This window comes from Rhineura floridana, chromosome 6, assembly GCF_030035675.1.
Source record: "Rhineura floridana isolate rRhiFlo1 chromosome 6, rRhiFlo1.hap2, whole genome shotgun sequence".
NCBI lineage: Eukaryota > Metazoa > Chordata > Lepidosauria > Squamata > Rhineuridae > Rhineura > Rhineura floridana.
Genome location: NC_084485.1, coordinates 100,326,674 through 100,343,436, shown reverse-complemented (window position 1 = coordinate 100,343,436; position 16,763 = coordinate 100,326,674). Strand labels below are relative to the sequence as shown.

At 42.9% G+C, this 16,763-nt stretch overlaps 1 protein-coding gene across 14 annotated transcripts in view; it reads left to right on the top strand.

Annotated features, from left to right (window-relative positions):
* Positions 1–16,763, top strand: part of DOCK7 (dedicator of cytokinesis 7) — a 199,652-nt gene that overhangs the window by 102,269 nt on the left and 80,620 nt on the right. For all 14 annotated transcript variants that reach the window (XR_009763566.1, XM_061633258.1, XM_061633263.1 and 11 more), the window contains 6 exons: positions 10,619–10,736; positions 11,212–11,282; positions 13,776–13,914; positions 14,982–15,083; positions 15,312–15,398; positions 15,588–15,819. Coding sequence is in view for 13 of the 14 variants with exons in the window: in XM_061633258.1 (XP_061489242.1) it covers positions 10,619–10,736; positions 11,212–11,282; positions 13,776–13,914; positions 14,982–15,083; positions 15,312–15,398; positions 15,588–15,819 (749 nt within the window). In the remaining variant the exon portion in view is untranslated. The remainder of the gene's footprint in view (positions 1–10,618; positions 10,737–11,211; positions 11,283–13,775; positions 13,915–14,981; positions 15,084–15,311; positions 15,399–15,587; positions 15,820–16,763) is intronic.

Below are 16,763 nucleotides of genomic sequence, written 5' to 3'. Positions count from 1 at the left end.
ATTTAATTAATTAAAATTTAGTTCATTTTTGTCTTGCTTTTCAGGATCAGAATGACTTGTAATGAAACATCACAATGATAAAAGAACATCATTAGTCATGAAAATGAATAGATAAGTGGAAAAACCAATCCAAATCCCCTCCTGCCAGCTGCCCAAATAGGTCTTCCCAGGGGAGGGGGAGGGGGAAGGGGAGGGGGAGGGGCTGAGATGGCCACGTATCCTAAGAGGCTACCTAGCCTTACTATTAAACTTGACCAGTTGCTCCAAGACCTTGCTGAGACTTGGCTGCAGGAGTACTGTCCATGGTCCTGAATCCACACCTTTATACTTTTGCACTCTCTTGCCTGCCTATCTGCCTGCCTGGGAGCCAGGAACTACTAATCTCCCCTTGCCTGGGCCATCATCCCTCCTTGGTGGTTGGCATCCCTGTGGACCATAACAGCAGGGGACTAAAATCGAAAGGGAGGGGGATAAGTGAAAATTAGGGGGCAAAACCCACCATATTGTGTAAACAGAAGTGGTTTCCTTTATACTTTGGGGCACAACTGAACCCAGCTGTTTTTAAAGGGGATATACAGTTGTAAATTATTTGGAAGACTCTGAAAATTTTCCATTGCATAGAAGTTTTGAAATAATTCAAGGGTTTTTCTCTCTCTTGCAATGCTCTCAACATCAAGCCAAGTTTGTGTTTGCTCAGCTTTTTTTAGATGAGTAAATAGATGAAGGTTGAACACAAAGATAAACTTTTAACCAAAACTTTTACAGGTTTCGTTTCGCATAAAAATATTTTAAAATAGGTTGTGGTAGCTATGGCATATATAACGGGTTAGATACACAGCTTGTAGATTGTAGAAACACAGCAGAATAAAATAATTCATTGAAGGGGAAATCATAGGGAAAGTCATGAAAATCAGAAGGGTTGCTGTCATTGGAAGTGGATTTTATCCCATCCCCTCCTACATGCAAAACATGCACTCTAATACTTAGTTATGGTCCCTTCCTGAAAGTCCTGCTTGCTCATAATTCTCAAAATATTCAGCCCACTGATACTTGGAAACCATAATAAGCATTGGTATCTTCTGTTTTCTGCTTATAGTACACAATAATTTGCAAAATATAAGTAGGAAAGAAAATAAGATCCGGCTGGATCAGGCCCATCAGTGGCCCATCTTGTCCAGCATCCTGTTCTCACAGTGGCCAACCAGATGCCCATAGGAAGTCTGCAAACAGGACCTGAGTACAGAGCATTCTCCCTTCCTGCTGCTTTTGGCAACTGGTTTTCAGAAGCTTAATGTCTGTGATTAGCCTTATCTCCCATGAATTTATCTAATCCTCTTTTAAAGCCATCCAAGTTGGTGGCCTGCTTTAGGATGCACAACTTAATGTGGTGAGGGGGTTTGAGAGTGTTGAAGAAGCTGAGAGCAAAGCCGTCAGGAGTCTAGACCAAGAGGCTAGACTCCTAGCAGGGGCACCCAAGGTGGAATGGTCAAAGCTGAGACACCAGCTTAAGATGCATCCAAATTCGGAGGAAGGCAATGGTAAACCACCTCTGAATACCTCTTACCATGAAAACCCTATGAACAGAGTATCCAAAATGCAACTCGAGATAGTGTTGGAAGAAGAGGCCCCCAGGTCGGAAGGCACTCAACGAGCTACTGGGGAAGAACAAAGGACATGTACAAGAAGCGCTGTGACTAATGACGCAGCTGGGTCAAAGCCGAAAGGAAGCCCAGAGGCTGATGCGCACAGATGCGAAAGGAGAGTCTGGAGTTGTACAACGCACACAATAGGAACATGGAATGTGAGAAGCATAAACCAGGGAAAGTTAGAAATTGTCAAGCAAGAAATGGAACGTATCAACATTACAATACTTGGTGTGAGTGAATTACAATGGTTGGGAATGGGACATTTTCATTCGGGCAACTACAAAATATTTTATTTAGGAAATGAGAAATCAAGAAGAAATGGGGTTGCTTTAATAGTGTGACTGGATGTAGCAAAAGCAGTTAGGAGCTACAATGCAAGTTCTGAGCGAGTGATATCAATGAGATTAAACGGGAAACCTATTAACATAACCATCATCCAAGTCTATGCTCCAACGGCAAACGCAGAAGAAGAGGAATTGGAGAGATTTTACACAGAAGTACAGGAGGAAATTAATCACACACCAAAACAAGATGTGCTGATAATCATGGGGGACTGGAATGCAAAAGTAGGGAACAGAGAAGAACTAGAAATTGTTGGGACATGGGCCTTAGGAGACAGATATGAAGCAAGAGAAAGACTTATTGAATTCTGTGAAGCCAATAATTTGTTTCTTGCAAACACAACCAAAAAGACGACTGTACACATGGACATCACCAAATGGTCAATATAGGAATCAAATTGATTATATAATTGGGAGAAGGACGGGGTAGTGCGACCGTGTTATTCTTACTTGATCTCTCAGCGGCTTTTGATACCATTGACCATGGTATCCTTCTGGGCCCACTTGGTGAGATGGGTATTGGAGGCACTGTTTTACAGTGGTTCCGATCCTATCTCCAGGGTCGCTCTTAGAGAATAGCATTAGGTGACTCTTTCAGACCCCTGGCAGTTGTGTTGGACCGCTGCCTGGACTCAGTGGTGGGCTGGATGAGGGCCAATAAACTGAGTCTGAATCCTAGCAAGATGGAGGCATTGTGGGTTGGTGGTTCCCAAGTTTGGTTAATTGGTCATTTGCATGCTTTGGATGGGGTTGTACTCCCTCTGAAAGAGTAGGTCCGCAGTCTGGGGGTGCTCCTGGATCCATCTTTGTCACTATAGGCCCAGGTGACCTCCATGGCTAGGAGTGCCTTTTACCAGCTTCAGCTGGTAAGACAGCTACAGCCGTTTCTGGACCGGGATAGCCTGACCACTGTTGTCCACGCACTGGTAACCTCCAGGCTGGATTACTGTAATGCACTCTATGTGGGACTGCCCTTGAGGTTGGTCCAGAAGCTGCAGCTGGTGCAAAATGCGGCGGCGAAACTGCTCACTGTGGCAGGGTATTGCCAACATGTCACCCCGCTGCTGAAAGAATTGCACTGGCTGCCCATTTGCTACTGGGCCAAGTTCAGGGTTCTAGTTTTGGTGTACAAAGCCCTATACAGCTTGGGAGCAGGATACCTGAAAGACCGTCTTATCCCTTATATCCACAGTCGATCACAGCGCTCTGCAGGTGAGGGCCTCTTGCAGATACCATCTTATCAGGAGGTCTGTTCCGCACAACATAGGAAATGGACCTTTAGTGTGGCGACACCTACCCTGTGGAATTCCCTCCCCTTAAATATTAGGCAGGCTCCATCTCTGCTATCTTTTTGGCTCCTTTTGAAGACTTTCCTCTTTCAACAAGCCTTTTATGTTGAGACCTATCTCAGTCTGCGTCTGTGTTAGAATTGCTCGTTAATATGTGTTTTTTAAATAATTTTAACCCTTTTTTAAAAGATGTCTTTAAAGCTTTTTTAAAAATGTTTTTAACTTTGTTTTATTTTAATGTATTTTAAGGTCTGTTTTTATGATGTTTTAAAGTGGTTTTAGTGCTTCTGTTAGCCACCCTGGGCTCCTGCTGGGAAGAAGGGCAGGATATAAGTCAGATGAAGAAGTTCCATACTTTCTGCGAAAACAAGACCAGGAGCAGACTGCGGTACAGATCATGAACTGGTTGTATCGAAAATCAAAGTAACGCAAAAGAAGAAGAACAAAGCAATCATAATGCCAAAATACAATTTAAATAACATCCCAGAAGAATATGAAGATCAAATAAGGAACAGATTTGAGGCTTTCAACTTAGTTGACAGAGAACCAGAAGAACTATCGACTGAAGTCAGAGACATTATCAGGGAAGAATGCAAAAAGACAATACCTCTAGTTAAAAAGAGAGAAAGACCTCAATGGATGACTGAAGAAACTCTTAAAATTGTTAAAGACAGAAAGAAAGCAAAAGCAAGAGGAGACAGAAACACGGTCAGAACCCTGAATGCAACAATACAGTGACTAGTATGTAAGCAGAAAGAACCATTACAATAGTTATTGTATAGAAATAGAAGAGGACAACAAAAACAGAAGAACAAGAGCCCTGTTCCAAAAGATTAGAGAAATGAAAGGAAAATTTAAACTGAGAGTAGGGATGTTGAATAATCAACTGGGGAACACACTGACTGACCAAGATGAAATAAAAGGAAGATGGAAGCAATACACCGAAGAACTCTATAAAAGAGATGCCAGAATGACAGATTCATTCATGGAAGAACCTTATGATGAAAAACCAAGAATTTTAGAATGTGAGGTGAAAGCTGCTCTTAAAATACTTGGAAGAAACAAATCACCAGGAACAGATGGCATACCAATAGAGTTGTTTTTAGCTACTGAGACTGAATCTGTCCAAACTTTGACAAAAATCTGTCAAGAAATATGGAAAACTAAACAATGGCCCACAGACTGGAAGTGTTAAATATATATCTCAATTCCAAAGAAAGGGGATTCCAGGGAATGCAGTAATTATTGAACTATTGCCTTAAAATCCTACACAAGTAAAGATTCTACAACAAAGGCTCTTACCATATATGGAGCAAGAAATGCCAGGCATCCAAGCTGGATTTAGAAAGGGAAGAAGCACCAGAGATCATATCGCAAACATGGATAATGGAACGGAGCAAGGAATTTCAGAAGAAAATCACCCTGTGCTTTATAGATTACAGCAAAGCCTTTGACTATGTAGATCATGAAAAACTATGGACTGATTTAAAAGAAATTGGGGTGCCACAGCATCTGATTGTTCTGATGTGCAACCTATACTCTGGACAAGAGGGTACTGTAAGGACAGAATATGGAGAAACTGATTGGTTCCCCATTGGAAAGCATGTGAGACAGGGGCGTATTTTATTACCCTGTTTGTTTATCACCCTGTTTGTTTAGTATCATCAGCAAACTTGGCAATCTGACTGCCCTCCCCTAATTCTATGTTGTTTATGAACAAGTTTATGAACAAGTCCCAATACCGAGGCTTCTGGGACTCCAATTTCTACACCCCTCCATTGGCAGAATTGTCCATTTATTCCTACTCTCTGCTTCCTGCTACTTAACCATGACCGCTAAGCTTACTCAGGAGTCTTTGATGAGGTATCTTGTCGAAAGCTTTTTGAAAATCTAAGTAAACTATGCCCACTGGATCATGTCTATATATGTGCTCGTTGACACTCTCAAAGAATGCTAATAGGTTAGTGAGACAGGACTTTCCCTTATCAAAGTCATGCTGACTTTGCTTCAGCAAGGCTTGTTCTTTTATATGCTTAATTAATTTATCTTAAATAATACTTTTTACCTGTTTTCCCGGGACAGATGTTAAGCTAACCTGCCTGTAATTTCCGGGATCTCCTCTGGATCCCTTTTTAAAGATTGGCTTTACATTGGCGACTTTCCAGTCCTCAGGTATGGAGGCAGATCTGAAGAACAAGTTCTTAGCAGCGTTTACTGATGAATGTGTTTGCCCTGCGACCCAGTATGTTAGCCCGTTTGCCAAATAGATCCACGCACAGTTCTCGTAAGAGTCTTTTACTGACAGAATATAGAATACAGAATACAGATACACTTTCCTCTACTTTCCTAACACCATTACAACCCCACACCTTGTAGTTTCTGTTTCAAGGATTTTTATAGACAGGGTAAGCATTGTGCCAGCTGCAAGGCTCTGTCCTTGAGCTTCTGTACACTCTTAACCCCTTACTGTCTTTCTTTACAGTCTTTCTGGAAAACTAGACTATCCAGCAGCCTACACAAGTTTCATATTTTTGTTAGAAGATCTGCAATTTCAGATTTGTTCCGGTCCTTCTCACATCCTCAGGAATGTTGGTTGTCCTCTCAGCCAACTCTCAGATCTCCAGTTGCTGCTTTTAAATGCCAGATTGGTACATAATAAAATCTCCCTCGTACATGATTTGATTGTGGATGAGGCAGCCAATCTGGCATGCATAACCGAGACCTGGGTGGGTGAGCAGGGAGGAGCTAGTCTCTCCCAGCTCTGCCCACCCGGGTACCTGGTTCAGCATCAGGGTAGACCTGAGGGTCGGGGAGGGAGGTTGCTGTGGTCTATAGGAGTTCCATCCCTCTCATCAAGCACCATGTTCATGTAGCTACTGGCCTGGAGTGTTTGCACCTTGTGTTGGGTCAAAGGGACAGACTGGGAATCTTGTTGGTGTACCGCCCGCCCTGCTGCCCAACGGCTTCCCTAACTGAGCTGATGGAAGTGGTCTCGGAGGTGTTGCTGAGATCCCCCAGACTATTAGTACTGGGGGATGTCAACATCCATGCCGAGGCTACTTTGTCTGGGGCGGCTCAGGACTTCATGGCCTCCATGACAACCATGGGGCTGTCCCAATATGTCAGTGGCCCAACACACGTGTCAGGGCATACTCTAGATCTTATTTTTGCTACTGGACATGGAGATGGTGATCTGGAGGTGGGGAGTTTTACATCTCTCCCTTTGTCATGGACAGATCATCGCTTGTTGAAGTTCAGACTTACAGCGGCCTTTCCCCTCTGCAAGGGTGGGGGACCTATTAAATTGGTCCGCCCCCGGAGACTAATGAATCCTGAAGGTTTTCAAAGGGCTCTGGGGGATTTTCCGGCTGATAGGACTTGCGCTCCTGTCGAAGCCTTGGTTGAAATGTGGAACGCGGAGATGAACCGGGCTGTTGACACGATTGCTCCTGCGCGCCCTCTCCTGTGTAGAGCTCATACAGCTCCATGGTACACTCCAGAGCTGAGAGCGATGAAACAAGATAGGAGGCGGCTTGAGCGGAGGTGGAGGCGAACTCCTGACGGATGCAATTATGCACTGGTAAGTGCCTCTACTAAGTTGTACTTAGGAGCGGTGAGGGTGGCGAAAAAACAATATTTTGCTGCCACTGTTAAGTCATCTCTTTGCCGACCAGCGGAGCTCTTTAGAGTTGTCCGAAGGCTACTTCATTCTGGCCCTAAGGACTCGATAACATCATCGGTAGCCCGCTGTAATGAGTTTGCTGGGCACTTCCAGAATAAGATCTTATGCATCCATCGGGACTTAGACTCCCAATTTTCAGCAGTTGATCCGAATGAGGTGTCCGGAGCACAGTCTTGTCATGTTTTATTGGATGAGTTTCAGTTGGTTCAGCTCGAGGACGTGGACAAGGTGCTTGGACAGGTGCGTGCTACCACTTCTGCTCTAGATCCTTGTCCTTCTTGGCTAATAAAAACTAGCAGGGAAGGAACAGCCAGCTGGGCCAGGGAAGTGATAAATGCCTCTTCACGAGAGGGAGTGGTCCCTGGCCGTCTGAAAGAGGCGGTAGTGAGACCACTCCTGAAAAAATCCTCCTTGGACCCTGAAAACCTTAACAACTATAGACCAGTCGCGAATGTTCCATTCCTGGGCAAGATTCTGGAACGAGTGGTTGCTGGCCAGCTCCAGGCGCTATTGGATGAAACCGATTATCTAGATCCATTTCAATCGGGTTTTAGGCCCGGTTTCGGCACTGAGACAGCCTTGGTCGCCTGTATGATGACCTATGTCGGGAGAGGGACGGAGGGAGTGTTACTCTGTCGATTCTCCTTGATCTCTCAGTGGCTTTTGATACCATCGACCATGGTATCCTTCTGGAGAGGCTCGTGGAGTTGGGAGTTGGAGGTACAGCTTGGCAGTGGTTCCACTCCTACTTGGTGGGTCGTCTCCAGAAGGTAGTGCTTGGGGAACATTGCTCGACACCGTGGGTTCTCCAATGTGGAGTCCCGCAGGGGTCAGTTCTGTCTCCCATGCTTTTTAACATCTACATGAAGCCGCTGGGTGTGGTCATCAGGAGTTTTGGAGTGCGTTGCCATCAGTACGCTGATGACACGCAGCTCTACTTCTCCTTTTCATCTTCTTCAGGTGAGGCTGTTAATGTGCTGAACCGTTGCCTGGCTGCGATAATGGACTGGATGAGAACTAACAAACTGAGGCTCAGTCCTGACAAGACTGAGATGCTGTTGGTGGGAGGTCTCTCTGATCAGATGGTGGATATTCACCCTGTTCTGGATGGGGTTACGCTCCCCCTGAAGGAGCGGGTTCGTAGTTTGGGAGTATTTTTAGATCCTTCCCTGTCACTTGAGGCTCAAGTAGCCTCGGTGGCACGGAATGCGTTCTACCAACTTCGGTTGGTAGCCCAGCTACGTCCCTATCTGGACAGGGAGGACCTCACCTCAGTTGTCCATGCTCTGGTAACCTCTCGATTGGATTACTGCAATGCGCTCTACGTAGGGCTGCCTTTGAAGACGGTTCGGAAGCTACAGCTTGTGCAGAATGCGGCAGTCAGACTGATAACGAGGACCAAGCGGTCTGAACATATAACACCTGTTCTGGCCCGCTTGCACTGGCTACGAATATGCTTCCGGGCCAGATTTAAAGTGCTGGTTTTAACCTATAAAGCCTTATACGGTGCGGGACCTCAGTACCTGCTGGAACGCCTCTCCCGATATGAACCTGCCCGTACACTACGTTCAACATCGAAGGCCCTCCTCCGAGTTCCGACTCATAGGGAAGCTCGGAGGACGATAACAAGAACTAGGGCTTTCTCAGTGGTGGCCCCCGAAGTGGAATAGTCTTCCCGATGAGGTGCGCGTGGCGCCGACATTGTTCTTTTCGGCGCCAAGTTAAAACCTTCCTCTTTTCTCAGGCATTTTAGTTTTTTAGTTTTAAATATGTTGTAATTGATCTTAGATTTGTGGATTTTTATATACATGTCCCTTGCACTGATTTATCGGATTTTATTGTGTATATTTATATTTCTCTGTTGTACACCGCCCAGAGAGCTATGCTAGTTGGGCGGTATAGAAACTTAACAAATAAATAAAATAAATAAATTTGAGTTCTTTGAGAATTCTTGGGTAGATGCCATCCAGACCTGGCGATTTGTCAGTTTTTATTTTGTCTATTAAGCCTAGAATTTCAGCTCTCATCACCATTATTTGCCTCAGTTCCTCAGGTTCCCTTCCTGCAAATGTTAGTTCAGGTTCAGGGATCTGCCCTATATCTTCTACTGTAAAGACAGATGCAAAAAAATCATTTAGCTTCTCTGCAATATCCTTATCCTGCTTTAGTATGCCTTTGACTCCCTTATCATTTGAGGATCCAGTTGTCTCCAAAGTTGAATTTAAGATCTCCAGCTTCATTATTTTTCATTCAACGGCTGTAGCTCCATGAACCTACACCTCCCCCCTTAATTCCAAATCTTTAGAGCAGGGGTGAGGACCCTCCATCCTGGGGGCCTCTCTATCCGGCCCGCAGAACTCTCCCAATGCTACATCTCTCACTGGCCCTGTGTCCCTCCCCAAGTGTTTTTGCCTGGCTAGAATGTGCCCTTGAACTCTGACAATGCTTCATGCTTGTCTGGATGGAGGATATTTCCACTGGCATGTGGCCTTCAGAAGATTGCTCAGGAGGGAATGCAGCACTCAGGCTGAAGAAGGTTCCCGACTCTGCTCTAGAGAAAGTAACATCACCAAAAAGGTTGCTAAGGCCACTAGTTCATAAAAAAAAAAATGGGCCAGTGCCTAAATCAGTCCTCAGAAGAACACTGGTCTTAATACAGAGATCATACAGCCTGTCTTTGCAAATACTTTCAAATTCCTCTCTTAAGCTACTAATAATATTTAATGAAAGTTTTATGAGAAAAGTATGTTTTAAAGTAAATTTTCATATCCGTTTTTATTTGAAAAATCACATTGAGGAGCAAATGTATTCATGCCAGAATGAGGTAATTTAGGAGAGCCACAAAAGAAAAAGAGGAAATCCCTCAACAGCTGCCTGCAGAAATAATAAAGAGAACATTGATTAAGCAAGGTGACCAATGGGGATGAAATTCCAGGGCTTAATTCAGCATGAAGGTCTTCCTTTGAAACAGAAAGTATGGTCTGTCTGCTAGCTTTAGCATACTGTGCTGTATAGGAGGCAGAAAGATAATGTGACTCTATAAGCCACCATTCTCTATAGTACAAGAACCATACAAAGTTTATTAGGCTGGATCCAAAGGTTTGTCTGCTTCTGCTGGAATAGGAACCTTTGGATCCAACCCACTGAGAAGGGAGAGTCATGGTGGAAAGACGTCATGAGACAGTAAGGCTGTGGCTCACCTATATGGTCAATGTATGTAATACGTAGCAGAGTATGTCCAATATCACACACATAAGTAGAGCATGGAAATGAAGAATGCAAGTATGGTTGTATGAAGTGAGTGACTAAGGAATTTCATATTAAAACTCATAGGCTGTAGTTCTCCTGTTTAATTGTATCTTATGGGTTCATCTTAATCTTGTCAAAGTGGGTGTAAAATAAAATTGTCTAATCAGAATAGCAGTTGCAGATCAGTCCTATGCCTCTTTACTTGGAAGTAAATCCTGCTTTGTTCAGTGTAGGTTTGTTTAGAACTGCAGTCATAGGAGTCATTTGGCTGGATCCAAAGGGTTGCTTGGGCTCACACAATAAGGATCTTCACACAACACAAAGTTGTGTTTATGACTGCTGCCTAAGACACTTTGGTTTATCACCATTGTGTATGCACTAGTCATTATGTAATATGTGCTTATTTTACAGAAATCTTCTATATGTCTATCCTCAAAGCCTTAATTTTGCCAACCGTCAAGGATCTGCTCGGAATATCACTGTAAAAGTCCAGTTTATGTTTGGAGAAGATCCAAGTAATGCAATGCCGGTATGGTGGATGTATGTGTGTTCCTTTTCATTTTGGTAAGGGTTTGTGTATGCCCCAGTTGGTTTTCAGATGTGGATGCACACCACATGTGCTGTGATGGAGATCTACATTTGGCAGTATGCACTGTACGCCATGTTGCCTCTGTCCCTATCAAGGCCAGAATGGAGCACAGTTCAGATTCAACTTAAATATTCATGACATTTATGACATAAAATTTTATGACATTTGTGTTATCTATCTAATAAAGGTATACCCTGCTTTTTCAGAAGTCTTCTCCACAAAGTGGCTTGCACTGTGTCTAAGATTGCTTTACACTTATTACAATACAGAAATAAAAGAAAAAAGGAGGCAAAAAATGCTCTATACATTAATGAATAAAACAGCAAAGCAACATTGACAACTGACATTTTGCTTATATTGGTAAAGGCTGTTGGCTGTTAGTGTAACTTGTGTCTTGTTTTGTTTCCTTTTGTAGGTGATCTTTGGAAAATCCAGCTGTGCTGAATTTTCAAAAGAAGCATACACAGCTGTTGTTTATCATAACAGGTAAAATGCAGAAGATGCTTTAGAAGTAACTATCACATGATACTATATAAACAATGCTATTAAAATCAGCGGCTACACCAGTGCAGCAGTTATGTTTTCAGTGCTTTTGATATAAATATAAAGCAAATGGTGACAAAGGCCTTGTTAATTCTTCAGTCCTCTGGGCATATGGACAGTGTAATGTATGATGCAAACATTCATCTGATCCTTGCCATCTGGTGATGCCATATTTTAGACTGCAGGATTATTGGTTTTATTACTATGTGAACTGGCCATATGATTTGAGTTGGCTGTTGCAAAATGTGTTACCTGTGGGAGAATTTGGCAGCTGGGGTAGAGCTTGGCATATAGACTTGTTTAAGAATCCCATGAGTAGGCATGGCACATTAAGACTTAAGACATGAACACTGCAGCAGCCTTTAGATAGGATGGTTCCTCAGGTGCTCTCCATTTAATGACCCTAATAATCTCCATTGTACTAATGCTTTTGCATTATTTCTTGTAAATATTCTACTATTTTCAAACATTTCTATGAGATACAGTATATACCCTGGATTGTATTCAGTGTAGTCCTAAGGTGACCGTTCCATCAGCACAAAGATTTCTCCTTGTGCACCGGAATGTTTTGTCTTCATCTCTCCCCGTGTGACCCTTTAAATCTGTTCTGTGGTTTCCCCCAACCCTCCAGCATAGATTTGGGTATGGTGCGAGGCACACATGGGGTGAGAGGGGAATCCGGTTGTTGTTAGCGCTAATCTTTGTGCTAGCACAAGAATTTAGTTGAAAACTGCTCTTTGTGAATAAATGCATAAAAACTATACCCATTAGGATGATGAGCATAAACTAAAAAGATCCATGTCATGCTAACATGCATAATATATTTGAGATGAAGAATCTGACGTTTTAATTTTGCGGAACGTTAAGTGTTGGAATTCCAAGTTCAGAAATGCCTGGCAATATATAACATTGCAAGATGGTCTGTATTGTACAAGACACTGAGTTGAGGGCTTAAATGGTCTTTTACTTAAATGAATCTGTAGCCAGATTCATAAATGCCACTTTTAAAAAATGTTAATAGTTGTGTTCCAGTGTTTTGAATTTGAATAGGTTGGATTGTGCGGAATATATTTTTCCTGAAATGATGCCCAGATTTTAGTCTTAATCTCCAAGCAATTTAATAGGGCAATAAGCCCAATGAAGGGTAAAATTGGTTTAGGACTGATGACAAAGTGCCCAAATAGTATTAAAATTAAAAGTGTCTCAATCCCATTTAAACCTCATTTGGTTTTTCAGCTATTTGTCATTCTTTTGACTTTTGAACCACACACAACTTGACTCTGGTGGTATGTTGAGTATTCTAGGAAAAACACTTAAAAAACCAGGAGGGGTCAATATATTTTCTCTGGTTTTGGTAGCCAGGGCTGGGCAGCCACCCAAAAGCTGAGGTTACCAGGACCCTGTACCTCCCCAGTAGGAGAGGTGGAGGGCTTCAATGGTGCTCACATGCACCATGTGAGGCTGGGGATAATCTCCTGCCCAGCTTCAAGCTTGAGAGAAAAATTTAAGATCATCTATTTTGCACTGCACCTGAACGCTGTGTCCAAAGTGTTGTTCATAATGTGCAATTTTCAGCTCTCTTCATTGAGCTTATAGCTGATGAAGCTGGGGAGAAAGGCAGAGAATTGTCCTGACAGTTGTGATATTTATTGATTTCTTATTGCATTTGTATCCTACCTTTCCTCCAGGGGTCTCAAGGTAGCAAACAAACATGGTTCTCCCTCTCCCAATTTTATCCTTTTATCCCAATTTTAACAACCCTGTGAGGTAGGTTAGGCTGAGAGGCAGTGACTGGCCCAAGGTCACCCAGTGAGTTTCATGGCCTTTCTAGTCTGACACTCTAACCCAGCCTTTCCCAACCAGTGTGCCTCCAGATGTTGTTGGACCACAACTCCCATCAGCCTGAGGCTGATGGGAGTTGTGGTCCAACAACATCTGGAGGCACACTGGTTGGGAAAGGCTGCTCTAACCACTGCACTACACTGGCTCTCAACATGATATGCTGAAAGTACTTCTGAAGTTCTCTGACGAATGAATAAATTTATCCTCCTGTAATGTACTGTGCTTTTTTAAAAGTACCTTAGTGGTTTAGCACTAGTTGTAATTTCTCTAGCAAGTCTCCCATTCTATAACTAGCTAAGCGAGAACGCTAAGCCATTAAAGATTGAAAGAATAGTAGTTGATTATGCAAATTAGAAGTGTTAAATTCATCTGAAGGTAGAATTTAGTCTTCTGAGATTAGGGAATATGGACTGAGTAGGCAGAGATCACATAAAATAAATTACTAATTTTTCTGTTCTTTCTACTTTTCATATCAAAAGTTTCTATTTAAATGAAGAAGATCAGCTGAGCTTTGAAAAAACAGGCATCTAAATGTAGTTATCTAGATTTCAAACGTCTTATATTCACAGATAAAAACATTTTATCTCAAAACAGATCTCCTGATTTTCATGAAGAAATCAAGGTTAAACTCCCTGCCACGTTAACTGACCACCACCATCTGCTTTTCACTTTTTATCATGTCAGTTGCCAACAAAAACAAAACACTCCACTGGAAACTCCTGTTGGATACACGGTAAACAAACACACACACGCACAGACAACCCCCCCCCAACAGTTTAACTCCAAGTCCTCTTCCTTTCATTCCTCCTCCCTTAATTTTTCATCCAGGTTGGGGTGGGGAGGAGATTGGGAGGCACAGATATGCTTTAGTTTGTTGAGTTCAGTTTTTTTCAGTATTCTAGTCACTTCTGTAAGCTTTGGAGTAGTGCTGCGAGTTAGTCAGATTCAGTTCTTTGGCACCACTCAGCATTATGTGACTAAGTTGGGATTAATCACCCACTGCAGTTCTCAGAAACGGAAACTACAAGAAGAGAGGCAAAAGCTGGTGGCAAAGAGAAAGAGTTATTGTCACAGAATGCAAACCATAAAACCTGGCCTTTTTCTGAGTATCATTCTATAAGAAGGAACCTTCCTATTCTACCTTAGCTTGAAGCTTTCCTTTCCTTTTATGGTTTTCATTTTCTGGTCTTAGCTTTCCCTCTTTCTTTCAGAGCAGGGGTAGGGAACCTATTTGAGCCTGAGGGCTGCATTTCCTCATAGACAATCTCCCAGGGGCCACACAAGGTGGTGGAGCAATGGATGTGTCTCACCTAGCTTTGTCCAGTAGACTACATTCCAGCCATGCAAAAGTCAGAGGTTCCTACACACACACCCCTCCATCCTTCATCCAGGCAAGCAAGAAGCTGATTCACCATTCAGATACTAATTCCAGCCAGGCAAAAACACTTGGGGAGGATGCAGAGTGAGGCCAGTGAGGGGCATTGCCTGGGAAGAGGGATATGATCTGGGGAGAGCTTCAAGGGCCTGATAGGGAGGCCTGGGGAGTCCCTGGGCTTGAAGCCTTCAATCCTGCTTCAGAGTAAAAAATGGGAAATATTTCTGTTCTGGCCAGCACAAAGTCTATGTGCCCTTGAACCCAAATCCTTGTGATTCTGATAGTGGTGTGTGCTGTCCCTATCCTATACCTTCAGATTATAATTTTTAAAATGGTGATGATGAAAATAATAATAAATTTACACTGGTGAATTGAAGATGTTCCATGCATACATGAGATTTTGTGCTGCCTTTCCCACATTACAGTGGATCCCAATGCTTCAGAATGGACGGTTGAAGACTGGTCAGTTCTGCCTCCCTGTTTCGCTGGAGAAGCCCCCACAGGCTTATTCTGTGCTCTCTCCAGAGGTCAGTAATTCCTTGGCTAATGTGACTGATCATGACAATAAGCAATAAGTGACTGAAATATTCTGACTGCATATTTTGATAGCACACATTTTCAAAGCTGTTCACCTCATCCTCAACTAATATTGAATGGAGTGTCTGCTTTTGTTAGAACTATCTGAACGGAGCTTTGTGCTTTGTCATTGTAATCAGACTCATCAGCGTTTTTGTTATTTCCTTTTTTTTCCTCAGGTGCCCCTGCCTGGAATGAAGTGGGTGGATAACCATAAGGGAGTTTTTAATGTAGAAATAGTTGCTGTGTCGACCATTCATACACAGGTATGTAGCAATGGCAGTCGCTATAACATGGGAAAGACTTGTAGCTGATCTGGATATAAATAGCTAAATTTCTCATATCTCTCTCACAGAAAGAGATGCACAGAAATGTATTTTTGTTTAGTTAAAAGTATAATACATTTTCAAAGCCATACAGCTTGGTATATTTTGTTTGAATTTTTCTCTGTGCAGGACCCTTACCTCGATAAGTTTTTTGCCCTTGTTCATGCCCTGGATGAGCACATGTTCCCTGTGCGGATAGGTGACATGAGAATTATGGAAAACAACTTGGAAAATGAATTAAAGAACAGTATTTCAGCTTTGAATTCATCTCAGCTGGAGCCTGTGGTGCGATTTCTCCATCTCCTGCTTGACAAGCTAATCCTTTTGGTTGTAAGACCTCCAGTTATTGCAGGCCAAATAGGTATTTTATTTGTTTGGATTTTTAAATGAACAATAGACCTTGAAATGAACCTTCTTTGATTCATTAATTCAGTTACATTTTAAAGTGTCATAATGATATATAAGGTGTAAAGTAAATGTACTGCCTTCAAGTCGATTCCGACTTATGGCGACTCTATGAATAGGGTTTTCATGAGGCTGAGAGGCAGTGACTGGCCCAAGGTCACCCAGTGAGTTTCATGGCTGTGTGGGGATTTGAACCGTGGTCTCCCAGGTCGTAGGCCAACACCTTAACCACTGTGCCACACTGGCTTTCGCGGTGTAAGGTACAGACATTTTCATTTTTCATGGACATGTTCAAGGACGTTTTCGTTGTTCACCTATTAGTTTTGGGGGGCATGACCAAATTGAAGGCTAAGTGAGTAGAACCATGAGGAGATGTCTGGAGTTCACTAGGCACATGTTTCTGTGTTGCTCTCAATAGAGTTATGCCAGAGCTGGCTCAATGCAGTGCCTTTTTCCATGTATTGTAGTATGAATAATTTAATATACTATGGAGTCATTCTGAGGACAGCAGTGTAGTATATCTGGCCAGCTCTGATACATAGAAGAATTGCCTATCCATCTCAATAACTTTTCAGAAGTATCTGTTATGTATTCTTCTCTGCAGTGATAGTGGGTTGAAATGGAGGGAAGCAAAGCCTTCTGAATGTGACAGTAGGCAAATTCCAGTTGGTGCCCTTGTGCTTATGGAAGGGCTTTTGAACCAGTGGAGGGGTCCACTAATGGAAGAGGAGCAGAGGCACTTTTTTTCATTTTCCCTGTGCACCTTCCAGAGCAGGTTGGAAGGTGGCATGGGAGGAATGCAGGAGGAAGGGGGCATTGGCAAAAATTACCTCCCCTCCTCTTCCTTTAGTGGATGACTCCACAGGATATAAAGCACTTCTGTGACCAAACTGTATTCAA